The following is a 22,650-nucleotide window of genomic DNA, read 5'->3' as shown; positions in this document are numbered from 1 at the left end:
ATATGTTAAACAGCAGTACCGAACCGAAATATACCGAACCAAGCCTTGTTCAATTCTGAACCGAATTGAGATTTTAGCGTATCGTTACACCCCTATTAATGAACGACATTAGGAGAATAGCTTGCAAAAGCACAGACTCAGCAGATAATGAAAACAACTCAAATAGGCTAGAAGTCAAACTTCACCACCTTTTTTAAGATTTGTCTTATGTTTGCTTTGCTTTGGTCAAAAGTTGTATTTCACTTCTCATCCAGTCTCTAATCTTTAAATTCCGGGTTTTCCAAATCAAGAAATGTTTCCAGATAAAGGAAACTCATTTCATGAGATATGCAATCTGTGTTTCATTTCCTTTTTAGGGTTAAACTCTGGATACTTTAGCATCTGGTTACATTGTCTTAAATGATTTATTTTTTAAAAATTCTTATAGCAACATATCAGGAAAGTATAATTTGTTTTTTTGACTCATGCCTCATGCCTCATCCTGAATATCACTATTGATTAGACTGGAAAACATGGATCTTACTTCACTTTTTCTAAGAATTCATATCCATATCAATAACTCTGACATCATTGCAGCCATCAAACACCTTCCTAAAGTTGCTGGAGATCCTTTTGCACCTCTCCACTGGTATTTTTGCCTGTTTGTCTTTTAGCAATAAGCTCCTACTCTATCAGGTTTCAGGGTTTTCCTTGTCATCGCCTTGAGTTTTAGCTCCCTACACAGATTCTCAATGAGATTCAAGTCAGAACTCTGGCTGGGCCTCTGCAAAATTTAAACCATTTCAGTCTGATATCCATTTCCTCACGTTTTGCTATTTGTTTTTGGCCCATTGTTGTGCTGATGCCCAAGGCCTAGTTTCTCTGGAGACTGCCTGACGTTATGATTGAATTTGATTGCTGTTTTTATGATCTATTCATGAATGTCAATGGCTAACAAAGTGAACAGACAGAGGAAAGGTCTATAAGATGGGGTAGGAAATCACCCTGTGCACGGTCTGGCAGGAGGCAGGTATAGAGGAAAGGGTAGATGTACAGTGGGGCAAAAAAGTATTTAGTCAGCCACCAATTGTGCAAGGTCTCCCACTTAATAAGACGATAGAGGCCTGTAATTTTCATTATAGGTTTACCTCAACTATGAGAAACAAAATCTAGAAAATCACATTGCCTAACTCTTAAAAATATTTGTATGTATATGAAAAAGTAACAGTATAAAAAGTAGCAGTTCATATATGTATATATACATATAATATATATATATATACATATATATATATATATATATATATATATATATATATATATATATATATATATATATATATATATATATATATATATATATAAACTGCTACCCAATGGCGTCAAGTATTCTACTGAATAAAGCCTGATCTGTAAAGCCAGAAAGGTGAGGATTCCTTTTTTCCTTGTGCCAGTGAAAGAGGTGTAAGCGGGGACTAAAAGCCTCTCAGCGATTCTAGACGGAAATGACTTAATGGAGCAAAGGCTATTGGAGAAATAAGGAGAGAGAATCAAACATTGGATAAAACCGCCATCCTAAAACCATCTAACCACTCTGCTTCTCAGATGCTCTAATTTTGTTGTTTGAGTCGCACACCTCTTTTCCCTGATCTAACACATTAACAAACCGCAGTGGTCCATTCTAATGATGAGCTGGCAATTTATATCCAAATAATAATCTCACCCAGCTCCTTGCAAAGTTTCAATGTACTTCTTAAATATTAGAAAAATGTCAAACTTGTACATTTAGAACATATGCTTCACTCAGCTGGTGGCTTTCTTTAATATTTAATTAACTGCTTTTACATGGAAGGTCCATTTATAGAAGCCTTGGGCTGCTTGAGTAGTTTGGACTTCCGACAAACCATAGAACTGCAAGCAGGAAAATGAGTCCTAACACCATCAGACCACCTTTAGTTTATCTCAGCTACATTGTTGAGAACAATGTGTGATAGACCTTTTTAATGGAATTACCAACCATGAAGGAATGCACTCTCTGCTTTGCTAATCATTGTATAACTGATGATTGTATTGTGTTTGTGTATTGTTCCTATTTGATTGCTTGAAATAAACCATTTCAAATCAAAAATCAAAATCAAATTTAGCACTGGCTGTACTGCACATCTGTTGCCTAGTATAGATCACTTCTAGGTTGACTTGTGAAAATGATTACCATTAAAATGATCTAATCCTTAAACTCATTTCTTTACTTAAAAGACGAATTTATAAAAAGGTTGTTTAAAGTCTATGGAAGCGTATTACATTCAATTAAAAAAAGGTGATCTTTTTTTTCCGTATTTCAAAAGTGTCTGGGCACCAATCTCATCTGCTCATGAAAACTAGGAGATGAACTGCATGATCCGTGTCAGTTTTGTGTTCATCACAACATCACCAGTCTGTTTTGTTCTTCTTATTTACTTACACAGTCAATAGTTTATCCACAAACATCATCCCACAAAACCTTTGGAAAGTATTAAATATAGACTAGTATGACCTGTTTATTCTTGTTTGGGTCATTCCGGCAATAACGTTGGGCATAAAGGGGCGAAATCCACGGGTGACCCGGACACTTGCGTTATGGGTGTGGTTAACTTTGTGGCACAAAGTCTGTTTTTTCAAGATATATTCTTGAACTGATTTTTTAATGTAATTTTTTTTTCTGTTTTGAGATGCATGTTTTTCTCTATATTTTTTTCTGTTTTTTTCTGATATCTTTTTAAATGTTTTTTATTTTAATTCCTTTTTCAGGACTACAGCTGTTGTAGTCCTAAAGCGAGAAGATAAGGGCGCGTCTACAACTTGCATTACTTGAACCTGTTGGTTCACTCTTAGAAAAAGAGTCATGGCGTTACAATTTCTGTGAAACTCAACTATAATGAGTACTGGTGATGTTTTTGGAGTTATTTATGGTGACTTACTGAGAAGCTGCTGTTGGTGTTCTGGGGTGTTGTCTTCAGAAAATGTGGATCTTATTGATCAAAAAACTCAATGTAACTTAATTTCCTTCATCACCACAGACAAAGATAAACAGTTTTCATTCATTTTGGTCAATAGAACTAGGTCTAATGTTTTTCTCTGTAATGTTGTGGATAAAGTCAGTAGGAAGAACAGAACAGACTGGTGATATGGTGAGGAGCACATGAACAAAACAGATCATGTCTACGACACGGACGCATTGTGGCTTTTCAATTTTTAACTGCAGTTCATGTTATAGTGTTCGTAAGCAGATGAGGTTAGTGCCTAACCGGTTTGGAGTTCTTTGCTTTTGTAGTTCTTAAAAAAATTAGAATGAAAAACACGAAGATCACTCGTTTTTTTTACCGTCATTTAGACCTTCCCTGCGAAGACCAGTGCTAAAAACAAAACACACTAAAAATACCAACAAATCAAACCTATAAATGTGTAGATGATTACATAACAAAACTGTTTGTATTGTAACTTAACCCTCTTTAAAACTGAAAGCATCTATTGCAGCAATACCACTGACTATTAAGAGAACTGGACTGAGTATCTTCTCCCCCGCGGGCGCTCCATATAAGAAGTAATGCTGGTCCCAATAGGTAAAATCCCATAGACTTCTATAGAGAAATGAACAGCTATTGCTCAGTCATAGCAGGGTTTTCAAAACATGCTTTAACCTTGCAATGACCAGATGAGAATATAGCAATTATTTTATTCATTAGCTAAAAGTGTTTCATCTTGTTGCTGGTCGGTTTTTGAAAATAGTTTCAGCATATTTGTTTCCTGATGTGCAAGAACATAGATGGATAGAGAAATGGATTCTTCCAGTGCCCTCAGCAGAGTCTGTTGCTCCCACATATAGTATAAAAATGTCAAAAATAAAAGAAAAGGAACAAAAATTATTATTATTTTTTTAATTAAGTCACAACGGCTAAATATTAGGTAGGAAAACGAGACAGCTGTTCATAAAGAACCTCACAGATTGTTTTTGCTAATAGAAAACTTTATGTGGCCATTTCACCATAAACATTATGGTATTTCCTTTTAAAACTATTTTAATTAGATCACTGAAGCTTCATAATAAGGGCCTTTTATTTTGAAGGAACTGATTAAAAAAAAGAAAGATCTTGACTTTTCCTGTCCTAAACATCTGCACATTAATTTCTCATGACCATACCAACATCACAGTTCCTGTGGTGTTTCTTACTCACATGTGAAGACACAATGTTGATATTGCAGAAGTTTATAAATCCACATCTATCGATTTATTGTAGACAGTACTTATGTACCTTTACAGATGGATTTGTTAGCAGAGCCAGAATGTTTGCATATTTTTTCATCTATCAACTGTATGCAACCTATTTATGGTCAGTTTTGCGTGGACAAAAACTATGTTTCGTTGAACAACAACTTTAAGCACACTCGGTTGCCATGCATTAGTCTATAAGATCACAGAGTTGAGTTTTTCTTTCTGTAATAATTTGACAAAGCCCTGAAAGAAGCGGCACCAAAGCCCTTTAGACAGAGCAGAAAAATAAACAAATGGAGATTCCTCATCAGACCTAGTCTTTTCTTTTAAGAGGCCTTTGTCTCTCTCATGTCAAATGCAACAAAAGCTATTAGCCCACGGAATCGCTCGTCTTTGTTTTAGTGGTGCATTCTGTCATTTAGTGCTATGAAAAGACAAGGAGCAAGGCACTATACTTCTTTGTGAAGATTTAATTATCGGTAATAATGTAGTCAAGATAAACAAATGTCTCATCTGTCACCATGAAAGTAATTTCTATAAAATCAATGTTATTTTTGAAACACTTCCATAATCCACATTCTAATTAGGCTTAAGCAGCTAGCTTGTCAGTAGAAAAAAGGACTCCCGTGGGTGTTTGCCATTCTTTTCATGAAAGGACATTTAAATGGAGGCTGAGGATTTGACACCATTTCTGTCTGTTTCATGAAGAGAAACATATCTCAGTGAATACCACGTTTGTTCACTGACCGCTCGTAATTCACTTCCTGACAGTCTTAATGTTGACAATCGGTGGGTCATTGTAGAGAAGTATTTGTTTTGCTACAATGATTTCAGTAGAATCACCCTTCAGCCCAGGACTTGACTGGTTCTACTTTTTGAGGCTCTGCAGGCTCAGCCTGTGAAGTGAGTCTGAGCTGACGAAATACAGTGCCACAATGGCACTGGATTCATAAACATGTTGGGAAAGAATAGTTCCATATAGAAAATTCCCTTTTAATGACAGCACCATGAACCATATTAACTTGATAGAGGTATACTGAATGAATACAGTACAAACATTTCATTGACTTGCTTTATACAAGCCTCTGATCATCACAGGCCAGAGCACAGCTGTATAAAAAAGAGGTTAAAAGAAAGTAATTATTAATAAATTCTTTTTAATTTTTCTCAGTAAAGTTCTTTGTTGTTGTAATTGGTTCTCAATTATCCTGTTTATATCATTGGAAACAGCAGCATAAATGTATCTTTGATTTTAAAGTCCCAAAAGTGAATCACCTGAAAATATCCACTTTTTAAACCTTTACTGTCAGTTTGTTATTACAAACAATCCCTAGATTTGTTTGAATAGATATTTGCACTGCAGCAGATTTTTTTTCAATTCATAAATGCTGGAGCTTTAATCGATGAGTTTGTTAGTATTGTGTACTACAACAAATTGTATTCCTTTCTTTGATGAGGAAACATATTCAAATTTAGAGGAAGAGCATCCTCCTAAAGCTTCAAATAAATAAAGCCTCTGTTTCTGAACGTTGTCAATGTTTCGTGCCATCTCTGTGACGGATGATGAGCAGCTGTCTGTCTGTCTGACGATGAAGTGTTCTGTCTGCTGTAACCAGATGGAAAGCCCCACTGTACTCTGTACAAACATGCTTTTAATCCACACATCTAGAGCTGGGCGATATGGCCAAATAACGAAATCTCTGATTTGTTTCATTCCAAATTTAATTTTGATCATTTTTTTTGTCCCTGCTTTTACTTTCATGAACAAACATTCCAAGCGATGGAACATATTTAACAAAAACTGTTTTATTTCAACATCTGGCTCTAACACAAAGTTCAAAGTTCAACTTCAACTTTGTGAGCTACCACTAGCTTTAGCATCTCATAAAGAGAAATACTAGAACGCATTCGGCAGAGCATTTCTGGTAGCAACACCCATGAAACGGATTTTGCTGTTTGTGGTTTGATGCTCCAAGTGTGAAGTCACAACCCTAGAGACCAAAATCTCATTTTAGACTCACCAGACAAGATGACCAGTAGATAAAAACCAAATGATTCCATTATTTTACAAAGAAAAACTATAGGTGTTATTTAAAAAAATGATATTAAATCAAATCCAAACATAGAGGAAGTGACAACATCATGAAAACATCAGATAAAAACAGGAACTCCTGTTTTCATTTCTTACCAATTTTTATTCTCTTCCTTTGGCGTTTTCACGCCGTCTATGAAATGTTTGATTTTCAATCCTAAATGAGTTGTTTGTGTTTTTCTTGCGGAAAAACGCCTCCATGAGAAGAGGGGTTTCAGTCGTCTGAACCAACTGGAAAGTCTAATTCAAACCTGTTGAGAAAACAAGCACAGATTTACTAAAAGGGGAGCAGATTGACAGAGAAGGCACATTTTAAAATCGGTCCGTTATTACATGCAGGCAACACACAGAACACCTTGTTAGCATAGTATCATAGCATTGTAGCATTTAGCATTGTAGCATCAGTGTCTAACAACACCGCTGTCTCCAAATGAACCCTTTTTGATTGAACTTTCTGTTGCTGCTGTGAGTCCAACGGGTATATGCCGCAGTTCTGTCTGGATCCTATTTAAATTCCTCCCATGTTTCACTGATTCATCAGCAGAAACTGAAGCTGCACAGAGGGAACTAGCAGAAGTTATGGGGGTGGAAGTAGCTCCTCTCTGCTTGCGGCTGTTCACAACTTCACATCTGCGCTTTGAGAGACACCGGCGGACTGACTTTACTCCAAATAACGGAAGCGCAAGACCGCAGAGAGCTGGGGAAATAAAATCTGTTTCCCCAAAAAATAATTAGTCTAAACAACACATGAACTAGCTGAATGAATCGATTGATCGCCCAGCTGTACACACATCCCTTTTTTAAGGATAATTCCATTAAAATTGAATTGATGCAAAATCTTAATTAGGACTGTAGGAGGGTTAGAAGGACCACAGGTCTGCCTCAATAGGTGGCTGACAGTTTGTCAAGAGTCGTCTTCTGAAATGCCTCATTTGTATTTGGGCTCCTCTGGCAGTTCACACTTTAGTCTGAGGTGCAAAGCATTTCATGTTGCACCTGTTTGATCTAAACCCATCAAAGCTTTGGTTTTGATGTTTATTTTTTTTTCAATTTATTGCTGAAACAAAACTGGGGAAATTAGACTGCCATGTCCTGTCTCAATTTCTATACAAATTCATTAGGATAATGACTCTGAAGGTAAACCCTGGTGTGCTATTCTTTATTTTTGGCAAGTTAAAACATGCAAGTAAGATTAAAATCTTACTTTTACTCAGGGAGCACAAGAAGCCAGCAAATATTTTTACAGTGTTCATACAATAGAAGTCAGAGATGATATACATCACTTATTTAACCTTACAAGTCCTTAGCTTGTCAGTTTTCGTGTTACCATCTCCACTTCTGATATTTGACCAATTACTCAATAGATTTTACAACAACATTTTTTTAAGTCAACGTTGTCTTTGGAAAGTGTTGAAAGCAAGGCATGTGAGTTCCAAAACTACAGGTGCTAGTTTAAGTCCACCCACCACCTCTCATAGATCTGGGGTAAAAGGCCAAACTGTTGATTTTGGGGAGTAGTATGAAAAGGTCCCAAATCATTCTACTTTTGATAATACATTTTGTAATGTTATTAAGCTGCCTTTGAAAGTCCATGAATTTAGTTATTGTTTGCTCGCATCTTTATCTACAATAGAACTGCCCTTGAAAGGACTGGGCAAATAATGTCGTCTTTGATGGCTTTTCACTTGAAACCGCTAATTTCGTTTTGACTTGTCCAGCACACTGACAATCTACATTATGAAGCCACAATGTCATGTTGAAAAAGCATTATTTTACTTTAAATGCACCTTTGAATCTGCTTTGTGTTTGGAAGTTTATCTCCGCAATCAAAGAGAGGAGGTGTTGCTCAGAAGGACGTATCCTTGCTCTGTAATATTTTTAAATTCACATTAGTTAGACTTGGTCATTTTTCCCATGTATCATCTGACCTTCTGTTTTGTTTACAGCTTTTGTAACCTTCACTTTTTAAATATGAAATTTTTCATCGTTCAGTCGTGGTTAGTGAAAAATTGACCTCAGAATTGACAAAGAGATGACAAAGAAAAATATCTCCCCACTATAATCAAAAACCTATTTCAGTTATTATCATATAGAAGCCTTGTTCATCCATTATTGTTCATTGGGAAATGACTGGCTGTGCTGTTTTCACAAGCCTGTCTTCTTTTCTCCTTTTTTTAAAAATTATAATTTGAAAACATTTTTCTCCATGAAGTACTGAGATTTGTTACAGGATCTGTCTTTATGAAAACAAACAACAGTCAAGCAACGCTACAGCTTCATCAAGACTTTTATTTGAGTCTCACTTTAAAATGTAACCCAAGACAAACTGAACAAGTTTATGCACGTCTGACCCACCATTCATTTACTAACCATGGGATAATGGAAATAAAACCAAGATTAAAGGAAATACAGTTACAGAAGTTCTTGCTAGATAATCTTTGACCAAAAGCTAGACAACAAGATGCTTTAATTTATTTATTTATTTTGTTTAACCATTATTTAACTAGGAAATAGATAGATGACTTTATTAATCCCACAATGGGGAAATTTCATTTATCTGTGGCAGCAACATGACATTCAGAAATAATCTATATAATATAACATCAATAAAGGACATCACAAATGACATTTATATTAAATAATTAAAAATATTACTAAAATTATTATGAAAATTATTATCAAAAATGAGATTCTTATTAAATAAAGAAATAAATATTAAATATTAAATAAATACAGCTGCAAAAGTGTAAAAAACATGCGGTCTGCAAAACATGTAAACTGGAGAAAAAAAATTCCTATTAATATCCACAGATCTCTTTTTTTAAGGGAGTCCTGACCACGAGGCATATTACAACAACACAGACATTTCAGACGCTTAAATAAGGAAAACATTTTTAAAGATTAAAAACAAAAGCATGTTAAAGATTTTATTTCCAGGTCTTTCAGAATAGCATCAAACTGAGACAAAGTTATGAGATGTGGTAGGTGGATTGTCGTTTGCAAAGAATTCTAGTCTGTTAGTGCCCAAAACTTGTCCTTCAATAACCTGGCATTAGGGATAGATGGCAAGTATCTTATTTACATATTATATATTTTTTTGTATATGTCATGTTTTTTGGGGTATTTTGGCCAGGGATGCGAATAATGTGATTTCAAAAACTAAACATTGGCTCCATATATCGGTTTTTCTACTAACATCCGGTTGCCCATTAGTAGTTGTTTTTCACTAAGAGGACAATGTTTTGTATCAGAATTTGCTACTGCAAAATAAGACGTGTTGTCCAAAACCAACATGGAGGACAATTTGATGTTCTCCCCCTGAACTTAATATTTTTCTTATTTGCATCTAGACATTTTTCTTGTTTCCCTCCTGGGACTAATGTGGGACAGCAAGTCATCAAGCTGGGTCCCACCGAGTACCGCAGAAAGTGGCGTCAGTCAGACGCAGCTCCTGCAGTAGAAGGTGAAGCTCACTGAAAAAAAGACTGAATAATCTCATGAACCCAGACGTGGAGACATGTCTGGGTTCATTAAAAATGAGATATACAATTGATGCTTCCATATTTGGATCAGGCTAAATACTTAACTGTAGCTTCTCCAACCTGCATCTGGGAGGTCAAGTTTGTGAAAATGTTTTTGACGAGTATTAAGCATCATATTGGATGAGATTTGAAGGAGAGGCAAGAGACGCAAATATGACGCATGAATCTCATTCTGTGGGAATGCAGCATTACACCGGAGTTGTGTTCGGAAGCGTTCACATAAAAGTGCGACTTCTACTACAGTGTGACTTATGACTTTTTCTTTTTTCTTTTTCTTTTTTTTTTTTCTTTTTTATTGCTGCTGCGACTTATACTCTGGAGCGACTTATAGTCTGAAAACTACAACAAACGTCCTGGGAGCAAAGACTGTTTGATCTGTCAGGCCTGTTAGCTTTGTTAGTTCAATGTCTTTAGAAGAATTGTTTGTGTAATCTACATGTTGTTAGGACAGTTACTGATAATGACCAGTTCTGTAAGAACAGAGAAGTTTCCATTCTCTGCTCCAAACATGGCGCTCTTCCTCCTCCATCACAAACTGCTGTCTCACTTTTGCTCTGGTATTGTTGTTTTTTGGGTAGTTGTTACATTGCTTGGTTCATGTACTGGATTATTAGGCCCCTATTTACATTTACCTGGAGTTCTATACCGTTTTGGCCAGAAAAAACTATATTTTTCTTGTTTTCCACCTCAAGACATCAAATATGTCTATTTTTGTGTCCAGAGGAATTTATGTCCATATCCATGTTGGTGAGATTGTGGGAATACCTTGTGGAAGCTGAGATGTGGCTGTGAGGCTTAACATCTTAGCAGCCACTCCTTTGTAGTGCTTAGTGATTTTTCAGAAGGATGATGCACTCTCATCTCTATCCCAGTTGAAACTCCCCTCCACCCTTTCAGCCCCCACCCTCCTGCTCCCCCTTTCAAATGGGGAAATTGTATTGTGTTGGAATGCTCTGCGCCTCTTTTCTTTTGGCACTTCAATAGGCTCTTTAGTATTTCACACCAAGGTGTCCTTCAGGGTGTGAGGTCAGGCTACCAAAACAGCTTCTAGTGGCGGATTAGGACCAATTAACATCTTTGTACACAAAGGGCTCTGGCAGCTGAACAGGCTGCAGTGTGACCCACGCTGCTGTTGCATGCCAAGCCGGAGGACCGCTGCACTTGAGCTGAAGTAGCAAAAAGAGGGGTGGAGAAAGTTTTCCAAACCTAATGGGAAATGTTGCTCCTTCGCACCTCATGAATGTATAGCCCATTGAGCAGTTGTTACCTTGTGAAATTAGAGAACACATCATATACTTAATCATCGCATTGAATGTGTATTGAACTGCACCCTCTCTCTCTCATCATTTTTCTTTTTTTTTTGCCTAATATGAGCTTTTTCTGAAAAATGGGCAGACACACCCCCCCACACACACACCCACGCACACACACACACACACACACACACACACACATATATATATATATATATATATATATATATATATATATAAAACAACAGAATAATGTTGTCTAAACACCACATCAGGTTAAGCTGGATCAGACAAGGGAAGATGGTTCAGATAGTTCAGATAGGCCCACGTTTGTAATGAGGCTTTGTAAGAAATATCAGGAAGATCCGCCTGTCAAACAGTTTATTAGTTTTCTCCAGAGGACCTTGAACCATCTCTTGAAGTAGGCAGGGAGGAAGATCTTAGCACAGCGGCTGGACCATTCCAGAGTCTGCCATGACCCACAGTCTACCTGGCTTCAAAGTCCATCTGGCCTTTAGAGTCTGGCAGTTGTAGGAACTAATCTATCCAGTGTTGTCCCTGGGCTCTTTCAGGCCTTGCAGAGGTGCACCACAGCATTGACCCTTGACTCAAGAACAGGATCGTGATGCTTTCAACACAAACTCAGACAACTCTTGAGACACTGGATCAAGTGTGCTGCCTTACTTAGATGTGGAAAATTATCAGGCACCTCAGAAAAGGATAGGGATGCTTCATCAACATCTGGGACAAGAGTGGAGTTATATGTTGTCACTTAGTGGAAGGATCTTCTCAACTCCACTGACGTGTTTTATGGAAGAAAAGGCGTCTGTGGTCTTGGGGCCTGGGTGGTAGAATGTTCATACTTCTTATGAACTTGAGAAAAGTGACAGTTGTGGGAGAAACTGTCGTATCCTTTTAAATCTGTTTCACTGATGCACAATATGGGTACTGCAGTTCCAGGTCATAGACTTATTTACTCTGCTTGGATTTAAAAAAAAACTTGACTCTGATTCATTAGATTCTAGTCTTCATGCTGGTTGGAACAGGGACTCCCTCCCAGGCACTGGGTGGGAATAATGGGCCTCGATGAGCGTGATGTGTGTGAAGGCTTCATGATTGGGGTTTCGATGGGTTTCATGGACACGGTGAATAAAAACAAGGTGAAACATTCCTGCAGATTTGAATTACTCACCAATATTAACTAGATTCCGCTTTTATAGGGAAAATATTTCAACATAACAGATAAAGCCACGGATGACATTGTTTATTCATTATGTTGAGTGGATTTAACAGGAAAATGGAACAGGTTAATCTACTTTAAGATGTTGCTTAGTAACTGCGGTTATATTTGCTGCAGTCTTCAGAGGGATATTAGCAGCATAATGACTACAAAGATGTTTCTTTTATGGTGGTGCTGAATTAGAAATTAGAAAATGACACGTGTGGACTCCATCCTGACAAAAAAATAACATAACTAGTGTTTTAATCCTAATAAGGAGATATCATCCAACTCCTGTCTGTAATTTCAGTTCATAATAGGAAATAGGATGTGTAAACATCTACAACAACACTAAGAGTTTTAAACCCAAAAAAATTGTAGTTTGTTATGTTCTTAAAGTTTACTGTTTGGTTAGAATGATTTTTTTCTAAAATTACAAATTTAGATGGGAACCAGGCGCATATAGAGTCCATCCGTTCACCTTTTCTGCGTCGCACAAAGACACTGTGGTTGGAACCAAAAATCTCCAATTTGGACTCATCAGACCAAAGCACAGATTTCCACTGGTCTAATGTCCATTCCTTGTGTTCTTTAGCCCAATCAAGTCTCTTCTGCTTGTTGCCTTTCTTTAGCAGTGGTTTCCTAGCAGATATTCTACCATGGAGGCCTGATTCACACAGTCTCCTTTTAACAGTTGTTGTAGAGATGTGTCTGCTGCTAGAACTCTGTGTGCCACTGACCTGCTCTCTAATCTGAGGTGCTGTTAACCTGCCATTTCTGAGGCTGCTGACTCGGATGAACTTATCCTCCGCAGCAGAGGTGACTCTTGGTCTTCCTTTCCTTGGGCGGTCCGCATGTGAGCCAGTTTCTTTGTAGATGGTTTTTGTGACTGCACTTGGGGACACTTTCAAAGTTTTCCCAATTTTTTGGACTGACTGACCTTCATTTCTTAAAGTAATGATGAACACTCGTTTTTCTGTACTTAGCTGCTTTCTTCTTGCCATAATACAAATTCTGACAGTCTATTCAGTAGGACTATCAGCTGTGTATCCACCTGACCTCTGCACAACACAACTGATGGTCCCAACCCCATTCATAAGGCAAGAAATCACACTTATTAAACCTGACAGGGCGCACCTTTGAAGTGAAAAACATTTCAGGTGACTAACTCTTGAAGCTCATCAAGAGAATGCCACGAGTGTGCAAAGCAGTAATCAAATCAAAAGGTGGCTACTATGAAGAACCTAGAATATGATATATTTTCAGTTGTTTCACACTTTTGTGTTATGTATATAATTCCATATGTGGTAATTCATAGTTTTGATACCTTCAGTGGGACACTAAAATTTTCACAGTCATTAAAAAAAAGTAAACTCTTTGAATGACAAAGTGTGTCCAAACTTTTGGTCTGTACTGTATGGATATAGATATAGATGTGGATATAGATATAGATATAGATATGGATATGGATATAGATATAGGTGCATATATATATATATATATATATATATATATATATATATATATATATATATATATATATATATATATATATACTTTTTAGATCCTTAATTACTTTTATGTTGTTCAAATTTGCAGAGTTACTTGTTTAAAGTTGCAAAGTTACATTTACTTTTTAGTTACTTTAGTTACTTAATTAAATTAAATAATTGAAAAATTAAACAAAATTAAATTACTGAGATCTTTCAGCTTTTGACTAGAAATACTGCTTACAGTGTTGTAAAAAAAAAAAATGAAGTACTTTGACATTATACTGCATTTGAGTCTGAGATTCAGGTATTTGGAGTTGCCTTTGATTCTTTGACATTCAGCTTAAAGCTTAGTGCATGCAGTTTTATCTTCAATGAATTCTTTAAATATCTTGCTGTCCATACTACTAATTCCACCCATTACTCCATCTTGGGGATGTTTGAGAAACATCTTTGTGCGTTCGTTGTCTCCTTGTCCAACTTCCCAAGCTATTTTCGCGCCATTAAGTTGCTCCGACGGATGCAGAGAGTGAACACTGTTCGCTGTTGGGGAGCGTGTGCACCACGTGACCAAAACAATCATTGCAGACGTCAAACTTTCAAAGCGATGAAGACGAGGTAAATCTACACGTTTTCGCAAAATATACTTTATTGAAAAAGGTGACAAATATATTAACCGTTAGGTATTTTAGTGGCCCGAGCAGACAAGTGAAAAATAAAGTCTTGTGGTCCGTACTGCTCGAGTGAGCTGGACCGGGCCAGCGGACAAATGGCTATGTCGAGCCCTGGACCATAAATATTTGGACAGACACATTCTTTCTAATTTAGTTTCTGTACATTACCACAGTGAATTTTATATAAACAGCTCAGATGCCATTGAAGTGCCGACTTTCAGCTTTTATTCCATGTGTTGAACAAAAAGATTGCATAAAAATGTGAAAAACTAAAGCATTTTTTAAACACAATACCTTCATTTAATGGGCTCCTAAGTAATTGAACAAATGAAATAACTGAAAACACAATGGTCATCACTAATATTTGGTTGAAAACCCTTTGTTGGCAGTGACAGCCTGAAGTCTTGAACTCATGGACATCACCAGATGCTGGGTTTTCTCCTTCTGAATGCTCTGCCAGCTCGGGTCCTCTACCAGAGTCCTGATAGCTTGAGGGTCCTGCGCAGTATCTTAGCTGTTCCTAGCACTGCGCTTTTCTGGACTGAGAGGTCTGAGGTCTTTCCAGGTATCTAATGGAGCCACTCCTCCAGCTTGGGGGTTACTGTCCCAAGTGATCCAATTACCACAGGCACTAATGTCACCTTCACTTTCCAGGCTTTCTCCAGTTCTTCTCTGAGTCCCTGGTATTTCTCCAGTTTCTCATGTTCCTTCTTCCTGATGTTCCCATCGCATGGCACTGCCACATCCACCACAACGGCTTTCCTCTGTTCTTTATCCACCATTACAATGTCTGGTTGGTTCACCATTACCATCCTATCAGTCTGGATCTGGAAGTCGCACAGGATCTTTGCCCTCTCATTCTCTACCACCTTCGGAGGTGTTTCCCATTTTGACCTTGGGGTTTCCAGTCCATATTCTGCACACATGTTCCTGTATATTATTCCAGCCACTTGATTGTGGCGCTCCATGTATGCTTTCCCTACCAGCATCTTACATCCTGCAGTTATGTGCTGGATTGTTTCAGGCACCTCTTTTCACAGCCTACACCTTGGGTCTTGTCTGGTGTGGTAGATCTGAGCCTCTATCGCTCTGGTGCTCAGGGCTTGTTCCTGAGCTGCCAGGATGAGCGCTTCAGTGCTGTCCTGTAGGCCAGCTCTTTCTAGCCATTGGTAGGGCTTCTTGATATCAGCCACTTCAGTTATGGTCCGGTGGTACATCCCATGCAGGGGTTTGTCCTCCCATGAGGATCTGTCCTCCAGCACTGTATCCTCTGCTCTCCATTGCCTGAGACATTCACTGAGTACACTGTCAGTTGGGGCCTTGAGCTTGATGTACTCATGTATCTTGGATGTTTCATCCTGGATAGGGGCTTCTACGCTCACTAGTCCTCGGCTTCCTTCCTTGCGGCTAGCATACAGTCTCAGGGTGCTGGATTTGGGATGGAACCCTCCATGCATGGTGAGGAGCTTCCGTGTTTTAACATCCGTGGTCTGTATCTCTTCTTTTGGCCATCTTATTATTCCTGCAGGGTATCTGATAACTGGCAGTGCGTAGCTGTTTATTGCCCGGGTCTTGTTCTTGCCATTGAGCTGGCTTCTCAGGACTTGCCTTATTCGTTGGAAGTATTTAGCTGTTGCAGCTTTCCTTTTTGCCTGCTCCAGGTTGCCATTTGCCTGCGGAATTCCAATGTACTTGTAACTGTCCTCAATGTCTGCTATTGTTCCTTCTGAGAGTGAGACCCCCCCTGTGTGGACTACCTTGCCTCTCTTTGTCACCATCTGGTTGCATTTCTTTAGCCCGAATGACATCCCAATGTCAGTACTGAAGATCCTGGTGGTGTGAATCAGGGAGTCAATGTCACGCTCGCTCTTAGCAGATGGCTTGATGTCATCCATGTAGAGGAGGTGACTGATGTTGGCCCCATTTCTGAGTTGGTATCCATAGCCAGTCTGTTGATTATTTGGCTGAGGGGGTTCAGACCTATGCAGAACAGCAGTGGGGACAGAGCATCACCTTGGTATATCCCACATTTGATGGATACTTGTGCAAGTGGCTTCCCATTGGCTTCAAGGGTGGTTTTCCACAGCTTCATTGAGTTTCATATGAAGGCTCTTAGAGTCCTGTTGATGTTGTACAGCTCCAAGCATTCAGTGATCCATGTGTGTGGCATTGAGTCATAGGCTTTCTTGTAATCAATCCAGGCTGTGCACAGGTTGGTGTGTTGTGACTTGCAGTCTTGAGCGACTGTTCTGTCAACCAGGAGTTGGTTTTTGGCTCCTCTGGAGTCTCTACCAATGCCCTTCTGTGTGTTGCTCATGTATGGATCCATGTGCCTGTTTATCTTGGTTGCAATGATGCCTGACATGAGCTTCCATGTTGTGGACAGACAGGTTATTGGCCGATAGTTGGATGGGACTGCACCCTTTGAGGGATCCTTCTGGATCAGGATCGTTCGCCCTTCCGTTAGCCATTCGGGGTGAGTCCAATCTCTTAGCAGCTGGTTCATTTGTGCTGCCAGGCGCTCGTGGAGTGCAGTAAGCTTCTTTAGGCAGTAGGCATATATCATGTCAGGGCCCGGTGCTGTCCAGTTGTTCATACCTGAGACTCTTTCTTGGATGTCTGCCACTGTGATGGATACTGGATTCTGTTCAGGGAGGTTGCTATGTTCTGTTCTCAGAGAGACCAGCCACTGGGCATTGCTGTTATGTGCTGCCTCTTTCTCCCATATGCTTTTCCAGTACTGTTCAGTTTCCAGCCTTGGTGGGTCTGCTCGGCTGTTTTGACCCTGCCACTGAGCGTACACTTTTACAGGCTGAGTTGCGAACATTCGTCTGGCTTCATTGTCTCTTGTGTACCTCTTTAGGCGGCTGCTCAAGGCTAGGAGCCTTTGTTTGGCAGTTTCCAGTGCTTCAGGTATGGGCATCTGGCTGTATTTATTAGGTACTTGCTTTCTCATTGTACCTCTTTGAGCCTCTGTCAGCTTACTCACATCCTTCCGAGTTGCCTTGATTTTGGCCTCTAACCGTTGCTTCCATGGTGGGTATTGTTTTCTTCCATGGTTGTTCTTATAGCCAAGTATCTCAAGGATCACTGCTGCTGAAGTGTAAACCAGTTCGTTGGTTTCTGTGATTGTTGTGGTAGGAATTGCCCTCAATGCTTCATTCAGAGTTTCCATTAGACTTTCAGGCGGTACATAACTTAACCGTTGTAGCTGGTATCGGGGTTGCCTAGTGTTCATTCTAGACACTAGCATATCTGTATTTGTTGGGGCTGTGTACCCAAGCTCAGGGTGGGAGTGTGGTATAGTCTCCTGTCTGACCTGCTGTTCTGGCTCTCCCGTGGTATTGTATTGTATTGCTACAATCTCAAGTTGTGATAGGAGTTGCCGTTTGTGGATGTTAGAGCATTGGGCTGCCAGTTGTTTGGCAGTTAGCCTTGATTGTGGGTTTCGAAGCATCCATTCATTCCACAATCATTGCATGTAACCCCTCTGGGTGGGATTACTTGAGTAGTAGCATTCTAACAGAACCTTGTTCTCACATCTAGTCCATTTCCGTCTTTTTCCAGTAGCCCACTTTCCATCTGGGTGCTCTGGTCCCTCAGCACCTGACACAGACCTTGTTTGGCCGGGCGACGTCTGAGCTGGCATGACATGTGGTTCATTGTCTCTCATGTTGTGAGGTAGGCTGTAGCATTAAGGGTCTTTCCCAAGGACCCTCACTGGGTGATGTTAATTGCTCACCATTCTTAGCCCATTTCCATGGTAATTGACCCATCTGCATTGTCATTGCTATTTCCATTAGTTGTTCATTCCGCCCTGGGAATCGAACCCGGTTTTCTCGCATGACAGTCCTGCACATTACCAACTGAGCATATATATTGCATATATATTTATTTATATATTCATAAAATGTTATAGGAAATCAATAAAAGATTTTGTGTTTTGTTATTTACCCATTTCAATTAAGGTTGTCATTTAAATCAAAGAGCTACTAGAAAAGATGAGGTGGTTTGTTAACAAATAAGAAATCATTTTGCTAAGGGCTGGATCTTTTTCTAGAAACAGGCTAAACTCTAAAATGTCTTAACAATTATTATTATGATTCTTAAGAAGTTATTTATCCCACTTTCTGAGCTGCCACTGTCCTTCAGCCACTCCACCACAAATCTGTTCTCCATCCATGCAAGAACACATTCTCTCTGTCTTTTTCTTTCAGGCGCTCACATCGCCTATCAGGCTAATAGAGGGTAAAATGCAGGTGTGTTTAGGAAATGGCAGCAATACTGTAGCGCATTGACAGGTTATTTTGTTGGCCCATGCCTAATTAGAGGCATAGTGGATGCACCCCACTAAGCTTTAGTGCTTTATGTCCGTACCAGTCTGCTCTAATTTCCCTGTGCCTTTGATATCAGCCCCAGGATTGATGGGTTGCACATAAAGAGAAACACCAGACGAGGATAGAAAACCAAGCCCAACAATGCCAGTCCCCCACCTCTACCCTACTTCAGTCTTATGTCCTTGGATTTTACCCCTCCCTGGTCTGCAGATGTGCAGGGGGAGGGAGCTGTGGTTAAATCATCACTAAGTGGAAGCCGAATTTCATGCCACCTCAGCTGTTGGATGATTAGAGAAAAACGTGCTGTTGAAATGCTGTGGGGAGACGGACGTATCGCATTACTCCAGTAAATAACATGGGATTTTGTTTTTTTTACTGTGATTAAATCTTAATGCAGAAGACATGAAGGCAAAAAAAGAAAATTACAGAAATTTTGAACAGAAACGGTCTTCCCTTGGGACTGCAGGTAGTTGTAGCTAAGGAAGCAACGATTCACTTTCCCCACAAATTGGTTCAAATTTCAATTTTTGGGTCAGGGTTTTAGTTTGATACATGACATTTGTATTGCAAAACAACAACAAATCAGAAAAATCATTATTTTAATGAGCTAATAACCAAATAACTATTAAGAAAATTATGGTTGTGTATTGGCCAGGGGTACGATACAAATCACGATACACATCTCACAATAGGAAACGTATCCCAATATTTCTCGTGTCACTTGTTCTCATCTGGAGCCACTATAAGCACCACAATCCGCATTTTTCATATGGTACTGGCAGCAATGCGGCATAGATTTTCGGTTCGGTACCCATCCCAGGTAAAAACTGAGTAGTACATGTCTCATAACAAAAACTGCGAGGCTGACTGAACATTTAGCGTTCAACATAAGCTGCTTCTCGTGAGATCTTGTTGTTGCATTGATGCGGTGTAGAGCTGCTCAAAGAGGCTCAGTGTGCGGTGCTGCCAACTAACCGTCGGGGTTTTAAGTGGAAAAACTGAAGGATGCTAATAAATGATTAAATAAATATTGTCTTGACAGCATTTTAAACTGATACTATTATGACCAAATTAAATATCGCGATAAATCACAGATTTGTTTCCCCCACACCTCTAAAGAGAAACCTTTTAGTTGGCTGACACTAACCCTGGTGTAATGTAATGAAACATAGAATAAATCCTTCTTAATTTTAGCACTACGTGTTTGACACTTTCAATGTAAACATGCCGGTATGCAGTAGAGATGGAATGATTCACTTTCCCCACAATGTGGTTCAATGGTATGACATACAGTTCGGTTTAACATCGAAAATTGTGGCATCTCTAGCTGTAGCTGTAGCTGCTGCATCAGCTAAGGTTTGGTTGAAATCCATGTGGATATTCCTCATAAAATAAAAACATACCCTAAAAAGTAACACTTTCTTAAAAGCTATTTGAATTAATTTTTTATGTTTTAAGTTGGTTAAAAGGTATTGTAAATTAGATCAAAAGATGAATCGGAGTGAGACTTTTAACAAGAAGACACAGATGCTCTTGTAGATTGTATTTTTTTGATTTTGAAATTTAGTTTCTTTGAAAGTTCCTGTCTTGTGTTTCAGCCTATTCCACCGTGTCTGGAGTGAACGGACCTCTGGTGATCCTGGACAACGTGAAGGTAAGTGTGCTGCTTCTGAAGCTGCATAGAAAAAAAAGGAAAGGTTGACTCACTCCTGCACCTTATAATATGATTTGTTTGAATCAGTTCCCCAGGTATGCTGAGATTGTTCACCTGACGCTGCCGGATGGCACCAAGAGGAGCGGGCAGGTCCTGGAGGTGATTGGCACCAAGGCAGTTGTGCAGGTAAGAAATGGTGTGTGATGAGCCATGAGGTTTAGATGGTCAAAAAAGGGCTTATTTGCCCACTGGTGTTGTCCTGTGTATCTATGGCTTTGTGTTTTCAAGGTGGTATTAGTGATGTCCAAAATATGACAGTTTGAACTGTTTGAGTTGAAAATATTCTGAAAACCAACGACTAAAAAGCTGCTTTACATTTTCTTGTGGCATTTTCTGATGATGGAGGACATCTATAAAGAAAATTAAGCTCAAAACTGCATTTCTTTATTCAAATCATCGTGAATCAGGAAAAGATGAAACAATGCAGATGGAAAAAGCTTGTAGGTGTGACTTTGAATTTACAAAGGCAAGCCACAAGCTCCCTCCTCGATTCCAAGCACAAAAACGAAAAAATAAAATAAAATAAGTTTTTTTTTTTTTTTATATGTCTATTTCCATTATTATCCCAAATCCAATTTGCGCAATTTCATAGTCAATGGAAACACAGCTAGTAAAAAGACTGTCTTCGTTGATTAGGAAGAAAGTGACCAAATAACTCAATTGCAATTTAAAAAATTTAAAATTGGATGAAACTCATACAGAGTACTTTGGTTCTTCACCATGATGGACAAAGACCTTTAAAATGGACTCCACAGATATATCCCTTGAGTCGCACCCCATGTGGCTTCAGGCCAATATCTGGCAGGACAGCACAAACCCCTGTGGTCATCAACACCTTGATGGTCATCTTTACCAAATCTAAGTCCTGAGTGGTCAGTGTCAGTCTCCCTGTTCCTGCAAACAAGATCATTTGTACATTGCCTTGCAAAAGTATTCGGCCCCCTTACCTATTCCTCCTTGCAAAACAGCTGGAGCTCAGTGAGGTGGATGGAGAGCGTTTGTGAACAGCAGTTTCAGTTCTTTCCACAGATTCTTGATTCTGGATTTTGACTTGGCCATTCTAACATCTGGATATGTTTATTTGTGAACCATTCATTGTAGACTTTGCTTTATGTTTTGGATCATTGTCTGGTTGGAAGACAAATCTCTGTCCCAGTCTCAGGTCTTTTGCAGACTTTCTTCCAGAATGCTCCTGAATTTGCCTCCATCCATCTTCCCATCAGTTCTAACCATCCTCCCTGTCCCTGCTGAAGAAAAGCGGGCCCGAACCATGATGCTGCCACCACCATGTTTGACAGTGGGGATGGTGTGTTCAGGGTGATGAGCTGTGTTGCTTTTACGCCAAACATAACGTTGCCCTAAAGTTGGATTTTGGTTTCATCTGACCAGTCCACCTTCTTCCACATGTTTGTTGTGTCTCCCAGATGGCTTTTGGCAAACTCATTCATCTTCTGCCGTTTATTCCCTTTCGGGGTCACGGGGCTGCCGGAGCCTATCCCGGCCACGTGTGGGCAAAGACAGGGGACACACTGGACAGTTCGCCAGTCTGTCGCAGGGCCACTATCACACACCCATTCACACTCACACTCACAACAATTTAGAGTTGCCAATTGACCTATGAAACATGTTTTTGGACAGTGGGAGGAAGCCGGAGACCCCGGAGAGAACCCACACATGCACAGGGAAGAACACACAGAAAGGTCCCCCATTGGTATTCTGTTTCAGGTCCCCCAGCCGGGACTTGAACCGGGGGGTTTTTTGCTGAGAGGCTAACCACTGCCCCACCGTGCAGCCCTTTTTTTTTCTTTTGGCTAACCTTATATGGAAATCTTTCAGAAATGTCTTTCTTCTTGCCACTCTTCCATAAAGGCCAGATTTGTGCAGCGTCTCCTGATTGTTGTCCTCTGGACAGACTCTCCACCTCAGCTGTAGATCTCTGCAGTTCATCCAGAGTCATCATGGGCCTCTTGGCTGCATCTCTGATCATCTTCTCCTTGTTTCAGCTGCAGGTTTAGACGGACGGCCATGTTTTTGTAGATCTGCAGTGGTCTGATACTTCTTCCATTTGAACGTTCATGCTTGCACAGTCTCCTTGGGATGT

General features: G+C 39.4%; 1 protein-coding gene across 1 annotated transcript in view; it reads left to right on the top strand.

Moving 5' to 3' along the window:
* Nucleotides 1–22,650, top strand: part of atp6v1ba (ATPase, H+ transporting, lysosomal, V1 subunit B, member a) — a gene marked incomplete in the record, with an annotated part of 39,353 nt that overhangs the window by 2,109 nt on the left and 14,594 nt on the right. The window contains 2 exon segments of the mRNA NM_001278849.1: nt 20,434–20,489; nt 20,577–20,675. Coding sequence (NP_001265778.1) covers nt 20,434–20,489; nt 20,577–20,675 — 155 coding nt within the window.

The sequence above is a fragment of the Oryzias latipes genome, chromosome 15 (assembly GCF_053564925.1).
Source record: "Oryzias latipes strain Hd-rR chromosome 15, Olatipes_Hd-rR_3.1".
Taxonomy (NCBI): domain Eukaryota; kingdom Metazoa; phylum Chordata; class Actinopteri; order Beloniformes; family Adrianichthyidae; genus Oryzias; species Oryzias latipes.
The sequence above is the reverse complement of the archived record's forward strand: the minus strand, read 5'-3'. Positions and strand labels throughout refer to the sequence as shown.